This window comes from Abramis brama (genome assembly GCF_963993115.1).
Source record: "Abramis brama genome assembly, chromosome: 1".
NCBI lineage: Eukaryota > Metazoa > Chordata > Actinopteri > Cypriniformes > Leuciscidae > Abramis > Abramis brama.
The window spans coordinates 62,454,388-62,474,127 of NC_139963.1; the positions used below are offsets into that span (position 1 = coordinate 62,454,388).

The window sequence follows — 19,740 nt, forward strand, 5'->3', positions numbered from 1 at the left end:
CATCCCAGACGCTTCACACTCGGCTGCATACCGTCCCAGTGCATGCTGAAGTTCCTGGTCTGAAGGGGCCAGCATGACAACATCATCCGCAAAGAGCAGAGAAAAAAACGTGTAGTCCCCAAACCTGACACCCTCCGGCCCCTATAAAATTTATAGAATTTGAATCCTATAAAAATTATGAACAGAATCGGCGACAAAGGGCAGCCCTGCCAGAGTCCAACATGCACTGGGAACAAGTGACTTACTGCCGGCAATGCGAACCAAGCTCCTGCTCCAGTCATACAGGGACCGGACAGTCCTTGGCAAAGGGCCCCGGACCCCATACTCCCAGAGCACACCTCCACAGGACGCCGCGAGGGACACAGTCGAATGCCTTCTCCAAATATATTACAACTGGAAAACAGTGCTGGTTATTCTCTCAATACTCGACCACGACGGAGTCCAAAGGCGCGGGCAAAGTAATGTGTGTATTAAATTGTATGAAATAATCCCGAATAAAGCACAAACACGGCAGAGATGCTGAGTTCAGCGGCTGGAATTAGCTGAGGTGACGTGACGCTAACAGACAGCAGACTAGGAATGGCGTATCGATATATGAAGTATCAATATATCGATACTGACGTCGAGTATCAAAAGTATCGATACTCAAATATATATATATCGATACTACAATGTTTTTTTGTTTATTTTTTGCCAGTGATTTTGTTTATTTGACAATAAAGCTAATGCGTACAATATGCATTGAACTGGATGAATAACCTATGTTAGTGAATAATTGTGTAGTAGACCCTCTTCCCTGCTCATCTGAACTGAACACACGCAAATGCTGCAAGTCAGAACCAATCAATCACAGAGAGCGTTCACACACTGACGATAATGCATTCAAACAGGGCTGCGTTTCCCAGAACAATGCTTAACAGAAGACTGAAAAACTATGTTTGAGCTATTTCACAATAAACAAATTGTAGCCTACATAGTTTGTGCAATTACATTTTTTTTAAATTAAATGTTAAAAGTTCATACTGATGTTTTATTCTGTAACTTATTTTAATATAAACATACACTGTCAGAATAAAAAGGTTGCATTTTATGGGTGCAACAGCCTGTCACTGGCAGTCCCTTATGAAAATGAACATTACAGTGACCGTAGTTCAAATAGGCCTATAATATTTTGTAGATTTCCATGGTTACCACTACAAGTAAACATTTAACCGTGTGTAAATCAAAATAAAATCTAATAAATTCCAATTAAGGCGTATTGAATGTTAAAATGCCTTTCAAATATAATTTTAAGTGGGTATCATTACCCATTTTAATCTCAGTTATACAATAATGTAAGAAATTTTTTAATTTAAAAGTTCAGTTTTAGAGGTATCGTATTAGTATCGGTATCAGCGATACTGGCCTTGAAAGTATCGGTATCGTATCGAAAACAAAATAAGTGGTATCGTCCATCCGTACAGCAGACAAACTGCTGATAGGCTGACATCAGCGGCAATCCACCTGTCACTCAAGTGGCCACACCCTTAATTATGCAGAACTTTAAGGCTTAATGTCAATTAAACGGATGAGTTATAAATATTTTTTTTTCTGCTGTAAAGTTGGGCATTTTAACATGGGGGATATATGGAACTGACTCTCTTTTGCAGCCTGTCTCTAGTGGCCAGTCGTTGAACTGCAGTTTAAGTTACTTCTGTATCGGCTTCACAAGAGAGACCGGAAGGTTGCCGCTTGATTGGCACCTTAAAGGTACATATTAGTACCTGTGTACATAGGTACCTTTTGTAAAAGTTCTGACCCAGTGACAGCTTTAGTACCGTTTTTACTAAGAGTGATTTCTATCAGGATGACTCTGAACAAGACTGTCGATGTGGAAACAGGCGATTCAGAACAGGACTATGTCTTGGTCAATATTACAGAAAACAGAAGTACGTTTGGCAGTAACTGCTATTTTAATGGGGAAAAAATTCCATTACCACCCTCTGAGCTACAAGGAAACGCTGAACATTTTGACACCATGTTTTACTTCCTCAAATCTGCTTCACAGCTTTATCAGCGCTTTAACCTATTCTGAGAACATTTATTGAGAGCAGAGAAGAGGTAAGCTAGCAGCGATGGGGTTAGGCTACGCTATGTTGAGGTTAAAAATATATATATATATATATATTCCAAGCCATGGTAAAATAATATAAGTGGTTACATTGTAACTTAATAAAATGAGGTTTAAAACATCAATCATATATGTCTGTTTGGGTTTGATTAGACAGGGGAAAATATTAAAACATGCTGTAATGTGAAACTATTAAGAGTTTATGAACTTTAAAATAAGAGGTTATTTGCATTATTATTTGTATATATCATACTGCAGATATCTCTACTAATGATGCTTAAAATTAGCATTAAATGAAAATTCATGTTTCTAAATGAATGATATTCATCTTATTGTGAATGTTTCATACATCCATAAAGAATAGAGTAGAATAAAGTAGGAAAGGATAGAATAGAATAGAGTAGAATAGAATAGAATAAAGTAGAATAGAATAGAATAGTCTTTATTGTCATTATACGCAGGTGCAATAAAACTCTACACAGCAAATTTACCAGTGTTAAATGAACACTGCTCAGTGTTTATATGAGTCCAGAAATAAAGTAAATCTGGTCAGTAATAAGTGTGTCACGGAGTCACCAGATCCGCACGCTCCGCTCACTCGTTCCCTCTCCCCGGAAGTCTGATTCACCGCTCCTGCACATCATCACCGACTCACACTATAAAGAGACACTTCCCTAGTGATGGCAAAATGAGGCTTCCTGAACCACTGAGACCTCGCAGTATAAAATAAAATATGTTTCTTTCTCTGTCTGAATTTACTTGTGCAGAGACAACTGTCACACACAGTTCATTAATTATTCATAAATTGTTTGGATAGTGACAGTATGAACAACAAAAGTGAGACTGTGTTGAGTGCAGTGCTTATGGTGGAGGGAATGTAATAAAGCAAACTGCAACAGAAAAGTGTGGGGTGGGAAAGGTTAAGAATTGTTTCTGGGTTGTTTAGAACTGTTACTAGTTTTAGTGCAGTGTTGTGCTTATGGGACTGGGGATATAGAGGAGCAAACTGCAACACTGCAGGTTGGGGTGGGTGAAGGAAGGATTACAAATGATTTTTATTGAGGAACAGAATCTTTTCAAGTGTGTTGGGGTTTAGACGATTCCTCTTCTTGGGCAAAACCTCTCCAGCCTTGGAAAAGATCCTTTCTCATGGAACGGAGGATGCAGGGGAACATAAAAACGCCAGTGCCAGCTGATATAAATGAGGATACTGATGCTTATGTTGAGCCCAATATACTAGTGGATCCTCAGATCTTGTGAGATTCACTTCTGATAAATATCAGTCCACTTCTAGAGTAGCATCTGCTGTTGCACTTGAGCTCCTTCTACTGTGATCAACCGTGCTGTCCAGCAGAGGCCAAAGGTCACCTAATAATAAAGGTACAAAGTAAAAAAGAAATCCATTAACAATGTTTCACAGTGCTAATCACTAATGTGAACATTCACACAACAAAGGCATATACTACTTGCTGTTGAAGATTGAGCTGCTTCTGAAGAGGCTGGCAGCTGAGCTGGGGGTGTGTTGGTGGAAGCAGAATGGAGACCAGAACTTCTGATTACAGAAGCGCATTCAGATTTTAATCTTGATACCGCTTCTTGCAGTTTCCCTTGACTTAAGAATCCCAGTGTTTTGAATCTGGGATCCAATAACGTGGGTATGGTCATCACACTTATTGATTCTAAATGTGCTGCATGTTCCCTGACCCTCCGCACAAGGCTGTCACCCAGCTGATGTTAAATTTGAATTGAGGCCTTCTAGCTTGCTCATTACAGCATGATTAAGCATCTTCATCAGAGGTATTTCTTTGGCAGACACCCTTTTCTCTCCCGAAAGCTCTACTGTATCCTGGCGGAAAGGGGCAAGAACATCTAAAGCACCCTGGACTGCCTCATACTCCAGGGCTGTAGGAGGGGTGACGTCAGTCTTTAGAGAGGTCAGGGCTGCCCCCACTGGCTCTCTCAGCTGACAGAGACAGTTCCACCTTTTGACCACAAGATGTCGTTAGTGTGCAATGTGTTGAAAAGCTTCAAGTAATGAACCATTTTACTATACATTCAAGGGGGAAAGCCCCATTGCTTAACAAAGATTCATTTCACCATCACTACTAAGGGGCAACAATAAATACAGAATGTGGAGTGAAAGTAGCAACAACGATTACCTTCTTTGAAGTCTCAAACGGAAACAGCTGTGTCCCAATGTGAAGGCTGCATCCTTCGAAGGATGCACCATGTAGCCTTCATAGGATTTCCTAATTGCGCAACCAGGTGTTTCTGATCACCGCTCCTCAACGGTGCGAGAGGACAGCTGCCATCCTGATAATTCATTTGATATAGCCTAATTGAGTAAACAGCTATGGAGCCAGAATTGGCTATTGTCATTTTTGTTTTATATTATACTGGAGGACATGTTGAGGATGTTTCAGCCCCGCCGCTGCCGGATCATGTATTTTCGGTTTAGCCCTGTTTGAATATAAAACCCAACTGAATATAAAAAAAGAGTCCAGTATTTCTCTCGCTCGTCATCGGCAGCTGTCACAGTTGCTAGGCGACAAGAACAAACCTCTGTAGGCTAGACCGGTCCGAGCGCTTCAGATGCGCCCTTTGATATGGGACGCTGTAGTTAGCAACAATTTGTTAATATTGTGACAATAGACCTACATTTTGTTACTTTAATTTTCGGAACTGCATATTTCGTTAAATATTCACGTACAAATGTGAAGTAACCTACTGAAATACCTTTTTTCCCTCACATATGATTTTACATTAAACTACACAAAAGTATATAATGTAACAACCTTGAAAATATTGAGAAGTAAAATGCAGTAGTAGCATAATATAAATGCAAAACTATCATAAAAACCCTGACAAGGAGTTTTTTCCCCTGCAGAATACATACCTCTAGTTTTACTATTGATACTAAAAACTTGTTATTAAAAGTACTTTTTTCAGAAATTACTCTTTCTGAAAAAAAAAAAAAAACCTCAGTGACGTGGCAGCCGTCGATTGAGTCAGCCCTGCAAACCTGTTGGTAGACAACTTAGTGGATAGTGGAAATATGCACTCAAACACTCTGGAGAGCATCCCAGATGATGTCCCACCAGCAGGAGGCCTTACCAGGGGCAGCCCATCCCAGTCCAGCAGCTCCAGGGTCTCCCTGCTCAGCTCAATACAAGTCTACATCATTTTTTTCTTATTTTATATACTGTAAATGTTTGTTGATTTTGATATGTTTAACATATGTTGTTAATAGTTGGAAAAAGTACTTTAATGTAGCCTGTGGAACAAATGATTTTCATTTACCAATTTTATTTGAAAAAAAAAAGGTATACAAGAGTTTGTTTCAAGTAGAAATTATGACTGTCAAAAAATAAACAATGTCCAGAACAATTCATTCTCTTTTATTTACACATTTAAAGTTGCATAAAAATAATGTACAGATTTTTTGTTTCCTTTTAAAGGGGTGGTTTACTGCTTTTTTTCTTTGCATGATTGTGTTTATGGGGTGGAATATAAAAAATATATTTTTTTTGTTTGTTTTTTTAAGTCTTATTTTTCATAAATTTCACCTTTATTGTAAGCCGCTTTCTCCTCTGTCATTTGAACGACCGGTTGACTTCCTGATTCTATGAAACCACTCCCTCAGAAACAGGCAATGGGCTCAGATTGGTTAGTTGGGCCGGTGTCTTGTAATTGGCTTAACTGCGTAGTGCACGTTGTCCGGAAACTTCACGCCCATTACCTTTACGGGCGAAAGTTGCATGTGCTCCGGTCAAATGTAAATAATGGTGTCAATACTGCCGTATCAGTTTGAGCCAGAATCAGACCCAGAAAGCGGCAATGAAGAGAGTCAAGCAACCTCCGCAAACACGGCTCTTACAAAACGTTTCTGAATGGTACATTTTTTATTATTATTATTCTATTCTATTCTATTCTACTATTATTATATAAGAATTTCGATACGCTGTTACTTGAAAATACTACTGCTGCTTGTTAGCTTTTGAGATACGGTTTTCACCTGAATAAACATTTAATATAACTGAATAAATGACTGAGTAATACTGTTTTTTAAAGTTATTGTTTTAACTTCAGCAGCTGAAGTTTGCTGTTGCGATTACATATAATTTTTTTAACTTTATACACGTTTGTCTTATACACACAAAATAGCATTGAACTAACTGGCTATAAACAAACAGCTTTGGCATTGGTTTACGTTCTTGATCAAATCGAAAAATTACGTCATAAAGTAGGCTATACATGGAAAATACATTTACAAAATTAGTACATAATTACAAATTCAGGTTCAAAATGTTTGTACGCGTTTGTACGTGTGTAAGTGGCTACTAAAGCCAGCGCTGGCATTTGTTTACGTCCTTGATAAAACTAAAACATTACGTCTGAAATTATACATGCAAATACATTTCAAATTATTAAGTCTTACTTACAGGTTGTGGCCCAACAACTGCTGCCTCTGGTTGTAAACTTGGAACTGCTTCATGTTTTAGTAACAGTTTCTTGTTGAATCCGGCATTGAATTCGTGGAGATTCTGGAAGCTGTCTTCCGTAAAATGCGCAGCACAGAGAGCTAAATTACGATTATAATTTTCAGGAACATAATCAAACATAAATTTTAGCCATTGTTGACGAACTACAGCGTCCGTATGAAGCCCGAACACAGAAGACCTGGCAGCTGGGTGAAAATAACACACTTTCGACGGCATGGCTACAGCTCTCCACTATAACTCTTCCTCTTCGACAAAGCCGCAGAAATATGGCCATGCCCCCTTTTTTTGCATGGGTTAGTTACGTATAAAACCCGGGAAGTATTTCGTTGTAGTCCCATTCGAGTCGTTTTTGTAGGCATTAAACTTCCTGATTTTTAAAAGTCGATATCTCTGCTTACGTTGAACTTTCAGCGCAGCAACTTTGCAGATACTGTTCATGCACCAACAGCAACATTACACACTATTTAAAATGAAAAAAGTGAAATCACAATCAACCACCCCTTTAAAAAATAAAAGTGAAAAAAGTTAAACAAGAATATGTAGAAAAAAAATATATTTTTCAATCATTCTCTCAAGAAGAGAAAACAGCCTGTCCATCCTCTCCCTACTCTCCTGTGCTCTCCTCGCCTCTGCCTTCGTGCTGGTGCTGGTGCTGGCTCCTCCTCACCCTGGGCACACACTGCTGAACTCGGCCCTGGTGTGTCCTCAGGGATTGAGGCAATGAGGACAGGGGGGTTGGTGCAATGCCTCTGTCCCAACACCTCATCCATGAGGACAAACCAGGGCCAAGTTGCAGCAGTGGGTTTCCCACTCACACCCTCACCTGTGCCAGGACACTTGAAATCCTAAAGGCAGAGCAAATGAACCATGGCTTGTTAAAGCAACACTTCACTGTGGCATCGTGTCACTAAACAGCAACTCTAGCAGAATTTCAACACTCATTTGATGAGGACAGAGGAAGTTACCAACCAGAGAAGGAGCTGATGATGTGTAAAGGACGAGCTGTAATATATATATATACTGAAGAGAAAGACTGACAGAAACACAAAATGGCTGATAAGTGTGATCTGTGTCTGCTGGGACTGATCATTCTCTCTTCACTTCTCACAGGTAAAGAAATCTGTATTTTCTCTAAAGACGTTTGCTTTACTGTTTTCCACCTCCTCTATGACCATCTGTAGTTCCTAAAGGCACAGAGGGGCTGATAGTGATCACTGTAGCCCAAGATGTGTGTACTTCAGGGGTCGATGAATTGTCACACATTTAATACCGTGGGGGAAGTTGTAATTATCTGATTGGTCAGTTTGAGCGTCTCACATTTGGGTTTTAGTCACATGGTCAGGGAAAGGATAAAAGAAGATTGTAACTGTTGCTCTGTCTCTTTTATTCTCTGGGTCTCTTTATTGGAGCTCTCTCTCTCTTTACTTCCTCTTTTCTTTGTATCTCTCTCTCTCTCTCTCTCGTCACATTTTACATATATGCTGGGTACAATTAATGGTATAAGTTATTATCATCTCATCTATTTTGTAACCATTTTAAGTATTACTATAACCATGTTGCATTAATTTCAATTACAAATAATGTGCTAACTAGTTTTGATTTGGTATTGACTTGATATATAGTATAATAGTGCAATATAATCTATTGCAATACAATATTGTCACTCTCTATAGCAACGCTCTCCCACATATTAAGCTATTATAACTGTGTTTATTTCCATCGTTGGTATAAGTGGTCATAAGTGGTAACGGTCACTTTGTGCTTTTATGTTAATCTGAGGTAAAATGAGAACTGTGTGTAGAGTGTCAGTAATAGATTTGACAGGTGAGGAGAAGAGATAACCGCTCTACCGACCTTTGTACTCTTTCTTTTATTTCCTTTTATATTTGTGACCAGAGTTGGATGTTTGGATACTTTTTCTCACTCGATCCCCATGTATGCGGACGAGTGTGACGTTTGAGTAATTTTATTAAACATGGGGGAAAATATTAGCCTGGCTGCGCCCTCCTACGTACTTCCGCTCAATTTCATTTTCCTTCAGTACTACGTCTGGGACTGCTGTATATTCTTAGGTTTCCAGAAACCAATTTTTTGTAGGACCAATCAGCGAACAGAGGGAGTGGCTGAGAACGATGACGTTGATGTAGTGCGTCAGTTTGAGTTCAGTAATGGCAGCAGAGAAAGATGTGAGAAAAGCTATTCGGTCCGTTGTTGCAAAACTGCCGAATATACAGAAGTTAAAGCCGGAGCAAGAACAATGTTTGCTAAGTTTTGTTGGTGGCCATGATGTTGTGACCCTCCTCCCCACCGGGTTCGGGAAAAGTTTGATTTCCAGCTCACTCCGCTAGCACTAGAAGTGCCAGAATCCCCAATTGAGAGATTAATGCATTTATTGTACTAGGATGTCTTTAAAAAACAAAACAACACCAAACTGTACATTTAAACAAGTTTAATTATAATTTATAAATAAATAATATTCGTAGATGCCCTGAACAAAATAGTAGCCTATGTTTTCATGTTTCCACTGTTTGATCGCACCCACACACACACACACACACACACCATATTCCAGCATTGCAGCCTGTTCATTATAGCCATAATAAAATATAATAAAATAGTCAAGCTAACATAAAAATTCCACTGCTCTGTTTCTCAGTACTAGTAGGCTACAATTCGTACCATTTTACGCGTGTGAAGAGGATGATTTTTTCCGTCGATATTGGAACGTGAGTGAAGTTCAAAGCCTATAATAAAGAATAGTTTAGCATCCAAACACATCGCAAATGTTGAAACATTTTGATTCTAATTAGAGAGTTACGTGAGCCCAACGCCGCTTACTTTCACTTTCGCTTGTAGCCAAAGCATTTCATTTTGGCTTTAGTTATTTTTTCATTCTTGTTCTGTTCTGAATATCATTACATTTAAATGATTTGTTGTTGAATATGTTTAGTGTATTTTTTACCACATTTTATTGTTGCGTATATTGGTATAATAATACCGCAAAATTAAAAAAAAACATTTTAAATGAAAATACAGACACTTTTAGGAAAAGTCAGGTACCAGCAGGATTGTATTTATTTTTTCAACAAAGTTATTGCAGATATAAAATTCAAAACGGTCAAAATGACTGCCATGGCAGTTCTAGTGGTGAATGAGTTAGCTAAGGCGAACGATAGGGATGCAAAGCCGATAGTTGTTGTCGTCTCCCCTCTTGTTGCACTAATGGAGGACCAAGTGAAGGAGGCAGAAAAGTTGTTTCCATATCGCGCAGTAGCCTGGTGATCACTGTACAGCATTTGTGGCAGATCCGAAACGACCGCAGTGGCGTATTGTTAATGATTAGACCCAGCTTCGACAGTTGACTGAATACATCACTGTCCTTAGTGTCAAATATACATTTAGAATTTACAATTGTTCCTTGAACTCTTAAATTCGATGAACAAAACCTGCAGCTCTCGTTGACAGACATCTTATTCTAAACATAATCCTCTGATCATTCGGACTTGTTGTTTCCGGCCGGTTTCGGCGCATGACATACGTCACGACCACACGTTAGCGATTGGCTATGGCAGATCCTGAGTGACTCTGGGCAGATCCAATAGTTTTGAACTTTAACAGAGAACCCGCCTACAAGGAAGTAAACGTTTCTCAATGGAGAGAGGCCAGACTCTCTGTACAAATGAAATGTACGAGAGTCTGGTAGAACCAGGCTAGGAAAATATGCCATCTCTCGTCTCTCCGACACCTACTGTTTTTTTCTTTCTGGTCAACATCTCAACTTTGCGTTACAGTGGCAGTGGGTGGAATAGACAAGAAATGTACAGTTTTCTACCATCTTGCTGACAATGTTTCTTTAGTCATTCGGCAGTCTTGCAGGAAATCCACCCTTACAACATTTAGTGGAATTAGTCTGGAAAGAGATCATTTGAACATGCTCAGTTTATTCTTGCACACATTCACGTTGTGATCTCAGAGTTGTGTATTGATACACACAGATCATACTGTATTATTCCTGATACTGGACATAGTGTCACTCAAACATCTGATGATGAAGAATGATCTTCATATTAAGAGTGTGTCAGTGATTTGAACAGCTCTCTAATAGAGACTATTCTGCCCTCGTAAAAGAGTTCCCCTTCTTCAACTAGGCAGACAGATAACTCCTTCCACAAGAAAGTTGAACTGAAGCATGGATTTATTAAGGTATAACTGGACATAATATACACAAATAATAATCCAGATGCATGAAACATCGTACTGAAAAGTCTCTCTTAATATCAATTTTATCCTAAAATTACTGGTACTAAATCCAGAAAAAAGATGAAAAACAAGCTTCTAGCAAACACATTAATACTTACAGACAAAGCTTCTATAAATGAATGCAAAGATGATGAAGAGATTGAGCTGCTTTAACCGTGTGACAGCATCAACTGAGTAAAACAAGATGGCTGCAATTAAGGTCAGAGGTTACTCTCTCTGACAACATCAGAAACATACATGGACTAGCACCACCTAGTGGCTCTAAAATTAAACTACACTAAGAACAGTACAAAGACTAATAGTTTATTCTGGAGAGTGTGTTGTTTGCTTTAAGTGCTTCGCGTCGTGCCTAACAATGCCCTTCAGCCATTATTTATTCACGATACATTATTCTCGTGCCTTATTGCTTTTATAAAACAGTTACCACACAATATTAAAGTAAAAAAAAATGTATTACTTCTATGTTTATGTTGATACGTGTGGTTGCTAAGGGTGTTTCTTAAAGGGACACCAGGTAACTTTTTAACCTTAACTGAACAGCTTCAGAGTCAGTGGAATGGTTATATTACTTATTTCGAGTTGAATGGTGGTGGTTTCGCACCCCCCTGGTGCCCGAGAGCGGAAAAAACTCACTTGCAACTTTGGGCCGGCGGGTCGGCGTCAGGAAGTATCGCGTGATATCAGGTCTCGCGATGTAACGAATTGCTTGACGGCACTGCACACGTACACGCCCTCATTCAAGCACCGGCGGGCTATAAGCAGAGAATGTCTACTATAAGCAAAGGGCAACGATAGACTGAGTTATGGCTGAGCCTGTAAAAAAGAAGCAGAAAGCTAGGAAATCTTTTTCGGAGGACCAATGAAAGAGGAAACGGGAGGTTTGACCAAGCAAGAAGTCAGACTCGAGTAAATATCAGACCGGCTTTTTCAGTATGGTGAGAACTGAGAGAAACAGAAGCCAGCAAAACGGATGCTGACCTGGCTGCTGTTGCACTTGTAAGTATCTTTGGAATAAACTGTGTTTAATATTTAAATTTCAAGTAATTGTGACCTCAGGATGTTATCTATTGTCTGTAAAGGTTTTTTATTATGATCGCTGTCTGTTACGGGCTTACTAGTACGCTAGATAACGTTACTATAATTTTGATGTTAGCATTGTCATTAGCAAACACGTTTGATTTCTGTAGTTGTTTGGCCGTTCCTCTGTCGGTTTTATTTGTGTAACTTACACTTTTATTTTGTCACTAAGTCAACGCGTCTGATAATAGGCAATAAACATGTTGCACATATCATGATCGAGCTAGAAAAAACGATGATGTTTTCTTAGACAAGCAAAGGTAAACGGTACTTTTTTATGCTCATGTCCACTCTCCCAAAAACAAACAAACACGAAAGCAGTAGTTCGCCTCGTTCATATAGTTCGTTCCCGGTAAAAATACTAGTATGCATGACAACACAATAAAAAAAAAATCGCCATCAGTTGGAAAGAAAATATTGCTTTACTTGCCTCGGTTTTGAAATAGCCGGTTCCTCTGCTCAGCTGGGCTGACAGCTGATCAGCTGGGTTGCTCGTGGCGAGGGACAACAGTTCGTTTTTACGACAGAGTGTTTGAAAGCATTTACTACCAGACACTAGGGGGAGCTTCGTAGAGAAAAAACACTCAGACTTGCCTGGTGTCTCTTTAAGGGCGCAGTGATAAATAGAACCGTCGGGTGAAGCGGTCATAGCCGTGTTTTATCGTGAATAAAGCACAGCTATTGACCAATCAGAATCAAGGATTGGAACTAACCGTTTTAATTTATTAACATATATCATAATGATCACTGAGATATACTGTGTTTCAGGTATCAGTGGAGTGGATGATAATGTGTTCATCAGTTCTGGTGAAAATGTGCGTCTGTCCTGTAATAATGCTCTTTCTGACTGCAAATCTAAAACTGCATGGACCTACTATAACAGATTCAGACATTCAGAAGCAGTTGAACTGATTACTTTAGGGATAAAGAAGAAAGACACAGAGAAACATGAGAGACTGAGTCTGGAGTCTGACTGCTCTCTGAACATCAAGAACGTCACAGAAGAAGATTATGGATTATACATCTGCCAACAATATGTGAATGGACAGAAACAAAGACCTGATGCTGATGTTTCTCTGCATGTTCTTCATGGTAAGTTTATGATTATGTGGTAAATTTAAAAATTCTCCCTTTAAACTCAGATGATGATTGAAGAGTCTGTGATTTGTGTTCAGTTTCAGTGTCTCCATCATCATCGTCATCATCATCTTCATCCTCACAGACTGAGATCAGTCCAGGCCGCTCTGTGACTCTCTCCTGTCAGTTATATTTATATGCTGGATCTCCCTTTGATTATTTGGTTCGTTCTGAGGGTCTTGGGCTGTTGTGGGTGAATCAGGCTGGTGTTGATCTGAAGACAGACTCCAGATATCAGATATCATCATCATCAGATCGATATCACTGTATCATCACTCTGACTACAACACTCCTGAATGAAGATGACAACAGAGAGTGGAGATGTCAGCTTACTCGCAGAAATCAACTCGAGACCTCAGTCAGATACACTGTCAAGTATTCAGGTGAGAAAACAGTGTTAGAAGACCCTCATAATGTCAGTAACACTAAGGTCTATCAGTATCACTGAACCAGAACAAACTGAGGGAACAAAAGCTTCTTTGACTCTCACAGAAGAGTAACTCAAAGCATTGCTTCAAACTAATGAACTGCAGTGAAGTAACAGTCCAAAACGTGATGCTGGAAATAATAAAGGAATTGAAACTTGACAGCAAAAATATTAACTTTTTATGTAATATGATGATCAGAGTTAAAATATGATGGTCATATTGTACAGTATTAATGATCTGAACTAACATTCATCTTCACAGCTCAAGCTGATTCAACGACAGCAGTGAATCCAGTCCACATCACACACTCTCAGGATCCCTCAACTATAAACACACACGTTTCTAAAGGTACATCATCACTGTCTTTCTCACATCAGTGCTTTTCAGAGCATAATGCTAGAGTTATCTTCAGTTTTAACTCATCAAAATATGACTGTCATATTGTACAGTATGATTGTCACATTGAGTTCTTGTTTTAGTTTCATTTCGTGGACTTTTATGGTGTGTCCCAATTAGTGTACTTATGCATATTCTAGGACATGTTTAGTATAAACAGTGAGAGAAGTGTGTTCATATAACACTCCGGTTCTTTCACTCGATTCTCCCAGAAAGCGTCACATGAAGACGATATGTTGAGCTCATCCATGCAGCGCATTCACTGTAGATCCATGAAAAACACCAAACAGACATAAAATACTGCTCATCCAGTCACACAATTATCAAAAAACATACATGTAAAAGTGAACAAAACAAATATACAAAAAAAGAGAGAAACACAAAATAAGCCGTACACTCGTAATGCTCAGCAACAAGTTTAACATATAAAACTTCAGTTATTCATCAAGTCTGGGTGTCTCATGACCCCAATATGAAATAAACTGTTCCCTTTCAGTCGCTCACGTTCAACGTAACGTCGACGTGACGACGTAATTGGGATCACTTCAGGGAGCCCTATCAACTTCGAGTGTCTACAGAACGAGCCAGAACGAAAGTTGGCGTGCGTGAATCGCGTCACGCGCCCCCGCCCCGCCGCGCGGGTATAAACAGGAAGCGGGCGCACGCACACATTGTCTTTCACTTCGGAGCCGAGCTTTCGTGAGACTTCTGTCTACAAAGAGATTCAGCCCTTGAAGACTTCAAAGAGATCTACTCTCTGCCTACAGTGTTGGTGTGACGGCGCGATCAGCGGTGGCCGCGAGTATTGCAGCTCACAAACTGCTGTTTTCACAGCACTATTGTTCTGTGTTTGTGTGTGTGTGTGTCGGTTCGGTGGGCGTTTCCTTGTGTGTTATTCACACCGCGGCTACCCCTGGGTGCCTCAGCACTGAGAGAGTATTTTTTCAACCTTTTTTTGTTTTTACTAAAAGAGCAACACAAGCATGACCCTGCGTCTTTTTCAAGATGTCATTCCGCTTGTGCGTTTCTGGATGCCGTCGTTCCCTGGCGCCAGCAGATGGCCACAGCAGTTGCCTCTCGTGTTTGGGCATTCAACACGCTGAGGCAGCTTTTGTGGATAGTTCATGTTCCCATTGCGGGAATATGACTATCGCAGCGCTTAGATCGAGACTTGCTTACCTCAAGGGAGGTGCAGTCCCCTCGCCTATGCCCCGATCTAGTGTCTATTCTGCCCCGCAGAATAGACCTACTTCAGTGCATGACCAGGGTGATCTGAGGATTACCGTGAGGGCTTCCCCGTCGAGTCATCCTCCGCGGGCCCCTCACGCCTCACAAGCGCTGTCGCCATTGGGGCTCCTTAGTGAACGTCTTGGTCCTTCTCCGGAACGGCCAACCGTTTCCTTTGGGGCTCCAGCTGACGATCAGATGTCGATCGCAGCATCGGAGGGGGAGCTGTCCTCTGGAAATGACGACTCGGCTGCGTTGCCCCCCTCGGGGCGTGTAGCGTTGTCCGAGCCAGATCCAGAATGGACTGCTATGCTTTCCCGGGCCGCCGAGAAGGTCGGGCTTGCGTGGAATCCTCCACCACGTCCCGAACCTTCTCGGTTGGACGATTGGTTTCTCGGGGCGGGCCGTGCTGGTTCTCAGTGCGCCGCCCCGGTACCTTTCTTTCCGGAAGTGCATGAGGAGCTTTCTAGGACGTGGAAGGCACCGTATAGTGCCCGAAGCCGTTCTAGTGGCTCCTCACCCCTCGCCACCCTCGACGGCGGGGCAGCTAAGGGGTATGTGGATATCCCCCCAGTTGAGCGGGCCGTCGCGATGCAGCTGTGTCCGGCGTCCGCTTCCTCTTGGCGGGGTAATCCACGCCTCCCGTCCAAGGCCTGTAAGTTTTCGTCCGGTCTAACGGCGAAGGCTTACAAGGCCTGTGGACAGGCTGCTTCCGCCCTCCATGCCATGGCGCTCTTGCAGGTCCACCAGGCCCAGGCGCTCATGGACATGAACGAGGGTGGTTCTGACCCAGAGCTCCTCCGGGAGCTCCGTGTGGCAACCGACCTCGCCCTCCGGGCGACGAAGGAAACCGCACGTTCAGTTGGTCAGGCGATGTCCACCTTGGTGGTCCAGGAGCGCCACCTTTGCCTCAACCTGGCGGATATGAGGGACACCGATAAATATCGGTTCCTGGATGCCCCTCTTTCCCAGGTTGGGTTGTTCGGCGACGCGGTCGAGAGCTTTGCCCAACAGTTCTCGGCCACACAGAAGCAGACGGAGGCCATCCGGCACATCCTGCCCCGGCGGACCGCTGCTGCTCCCACCCGTCCGCCCGCCGCAGACCCTCCGTCTACTCGTCGCCGAGGTCGGCCTTCTGCGGTGTCCTCCGCTCCCGCTAAGCCCCAGCAGCAGCAGCAACCATCCAGGCCTCAGCGCGGAGCAAGCCGTAGGAAGCCGACCCCGCCCGTCCAGGCCGCTGCCAAACCAGGAGGCAAGCGACGGTGCAAACGACCCTGAGACGGGCGGCCCGGAGGTGGATCAAGTTGCTCTTCAGGAGATGGCGATGGCGCCACTCCTTCCCCTTCCTCCTTCCTTACTGCATAAGTGAGTACACCCCTATGTTAAATTCCCATAGAGGCAGGCAGATTTTTATTTTTAAGTATTTTTTTTATTTTTTTTAGGATACTATGCATCCTGATAAAGTTCCCTTGGCCTTTGGAATTAAAATAGCCCCACATCATCACATAGCCTTCACCATACCTAGAGATTGGCATGATTTTATTTCATTTAGCCTAAAAGCTAGTTTGATTTGCATTGAGAGATGATCTTATGGAAAGTACCCCATGCCAATCTCTAGGTATAGTGAAGGCTATGTGATGATGTGGGGCTATTTTAATTCCAAAGGCCAAGGGAACTTTATCAGGATGCATAGTATCCTAAAATTTTTTTTTTAAAAATACTTAAAAATAAAAATCTGCCTGCCTCTATGGGAATTTAACATGGGGTGTACTCACTTATGCACCATGTATTTTAAGGAAGAACATTTATTTATTTACGATACATTATTCATTCACAAAGAAAATTGGTGTCCTTAAAGGTTGGATTTTTCCTAATTTTTTAAATTAAGGCATTAAGTTAAATTTCCAAAATATGATTTTTTATTCCTCTTTTTAGTCAACTTTAGCATGGGTGTATTCACTTATGCATTGCACTGTATGTGTTGCACCACACACTCAGACCCCACTTCGGGCCGCTGTGCCGTCCGAGTCGGGTCCCTGCATTCCGCCGCGCTGCCCCACCACGGGTACGTCTGTGGTGCCCTTGGTCCCGCTTGCTCGGTCTCTGGGAGCCTGGTTAACGCTTCCTAGCCCGTCTCGCTGGCTCATCCGTACCATCAGACTCGGCTATGCGATTCAGTTCGCCCGGCGCCCCCCTGCTTTCAAGGGCATCCTGTTCACCCGTGTTCTGGCGGACAATGCCCCCGTGCTCAGGGCGGAGATCGCAGTCCTACTGGCGAAGGACGCGATCGAGCCGGTCCCTCCAGCCGATATGAAGACCGGCTTCTACAGCCCGTACTTCATTGTACCCAAGAAAGGTGGTGGGTTACGACTAATCTTGGACCTGCACGTCCTGAACCGGTCCCTTCACAGGCTACCGTTCAAGATGCTTACGCAGAAACGCATTTTCAAATGCATCCGTCCCCAAGATTGGTTTGCAGCGATCGACCTGAAGGACGCGTACTTTCATGTCTCGATTCTCCCTCGACACAGACCGTTTCTCCGCTTTGCGTTCGAGGGACGGGCATATCAGTATAAGGTCTTACCCTTCGGGCTGGCCCTGTCGCCCCGCGTCTTCACGAAAGTCGCGGAGGCGGCCATTGCTCCCATGTGCGAGCGTGGTGTTCGCATCCTCAACTACCTCGACGACTGGCTTATTCTGGCCCAGTCGAGAGAGCAGTTGTGCGAACACAGGGACATGGTGCTCAGTCACCTCAGCCACCTAGGGCTTCGGGTCAACTGGGAAAAGAGCAAACTCACCCCCGGGCAGAGGATCTCTTTTCTCGGTATGGAGTTAGACTCGATCAGCATGACAGCGCGCCTCACCGAGGCCCGTGTCCAGTCAGTGTTGAACTGCGTGAGCACGCTCAGACGCAGAACAGCGGCACCACTGAAACTGTTTCAGAGGCTCCTGGGGCATATGGCATCTGCAGCCACGGTTACGCCGCTCGGATTGCTTCATATGAGGCCGCTCCAACACTGGCTCCACGATCGAGTCCCGAGATGGGCGTGGCAGAGCGGCTCGTGCCGGGTCCAAGTGACTCCGCACTGTCGCCAAACTCTCAGCTTGTGGTCGGACCCTTCGTTCCTGCGGGCAGGTGTTCCCCTGGAACAAGTGTCCAGGCACTCTGTGGTCTCCACGGATGCCTCTACCACCGGCTGGGGGGCCACGTACAACGGGCATGCAGCTTCAGGTCTGTGGACGGGGCCTCAACTGCATTGGCACATCAACTGCCTCGAGTTGTTAGCAGTACGTCTTGCACTGAGCCGTTTCAAAACGCTGCTTCTAGGCAAGCACGTACTGGTCCGTACGGACAGCACTGCGACCGTTGCGTACATCAACCGCCAAGGTGGTCTACGTTCCCGCCGCATGTCACAACTCGCCCGCCATCTCCTCCTCTGGAGTCAGAAGCGTCTGAGGTCGCTTCGTGCCGTTTACATTCCGGGCCTGCTCAACCGTGCAGCCGACGAGCTCTCACGGCAGCAGGTGCTACCGGGAGAATGGCGACTCCATCCCCAGGTGGTCCAGCTGATTTTCAGGCGCTTCGGGACCGCACAGGTAGATCTGTTTGCCGCCCCGGACACGTCTCATTGCCAGTTGTTCTATTCTCTGACCGAGGGGACCCTCGGCACGGATGCTCTGGCACACAGCTGGCCCCGGGGCCTACGCAAGTATGCGTTTCCCCCAGTGAGCCTTCTTGCACAGACCTTGTGCAAAGTCAGGGAGGACGAGGAGCAGGTCTTGTTAGTTGCGCCGTATTGGCCCAACCGGACCTGGTTCCCGGAACTAGTGCTCCTCGTGACAGCCCCTCCCTGGCCCATTCCTCTGAGAGAAGACCTGCTCTCTCAGAGACGGGGCACCTTATGGCACCCGCGTCCAGACCTCTGGAAACTCCATGTCTGGTCCCTGGACGGGACGCGGAGGTTCTAGGTGACCTACCCCCTGCGGTAGTTGACACCATCACTTCCGCTAGAGCCCCCTCTACGAGGCGCCTCTATGCGTTGAAGTGGAACCTGTTCGTTGACTGGTGCTCCTCTCACGAGGAGAACCCCCGATCTTGCTCGATCAGAGCCGTGCTTTCCTTCCTGCAAGAAGGGCTGGAGCGAAGGCTGTCTCCCTCCACCCTTAAAGTGTATGTTGCCGCTATTGCTGCACATCACGATGCTGTTGATGGTAAGTCTTTGGGAAGGCATGACCTGATCGTCAGGTTCCTGAGGGGAGCGAGGAGACTGAATCCTCCTCGCCCACTCTCTATACCCTCTTGGGATTTGTCTCTGGTCCTTTCGGCACTTCAGAGACCACCCTTTGAGCCTCTGCAATCAGCTGAGTTAAAAATTCTGTCCTGTAAGACAGTACTCCTGGTTGCATTGGCCTCTATCAAGAGGGTAGGGGACCTGCATGCATTTTCGGTCGACGAATCGTGCCTAGAATTCGGCCCGGATAACTCTCACGTCATCCTGAGACCCCGGCCCGGATACGTGCCCAAGGTTCCTACCACTCCCTTCCGGGACCAGGTAGTGAACCTGCAAGCGCTGCCTTCGGAGGAGGCAGACCCAGCCCTGGC

The 19,740-nt window shown here is 43.7% G+C and overlaps 1 protein-coding gene across 2 annotated transcripts in view; it reads left to right on the forward strand.

The window, feature by feature from the left end:
- Positions 1 to 19,740, forward strand: part of LOC311077845 (uncharacterized protein) — a 372,280-nt gene that overhangs the window by 342,939 nt on the left and 9,601 nt on the right. For both annotated transcript variants that reach the window (XM_084106487.1, XM_084106488.1), the window contains exons 6-8: positions 12,775 to 13,041; positions 13,125 to 13,469; positions 13,776 to 13,862. In XM_084106487.1, coding sequence (XP_083962613.1) covers positions 12,775 to 13,041; positions 13,125 to 13,469; positions 13,776 to 13,862 — 699 coding nt within the window. The remainder of the gene's footprint in view (positions 1 to 12,774; positions 13,042 to 13,124; positions 13,470 to 13,775; positions 13,863 to 19,740) is intronic.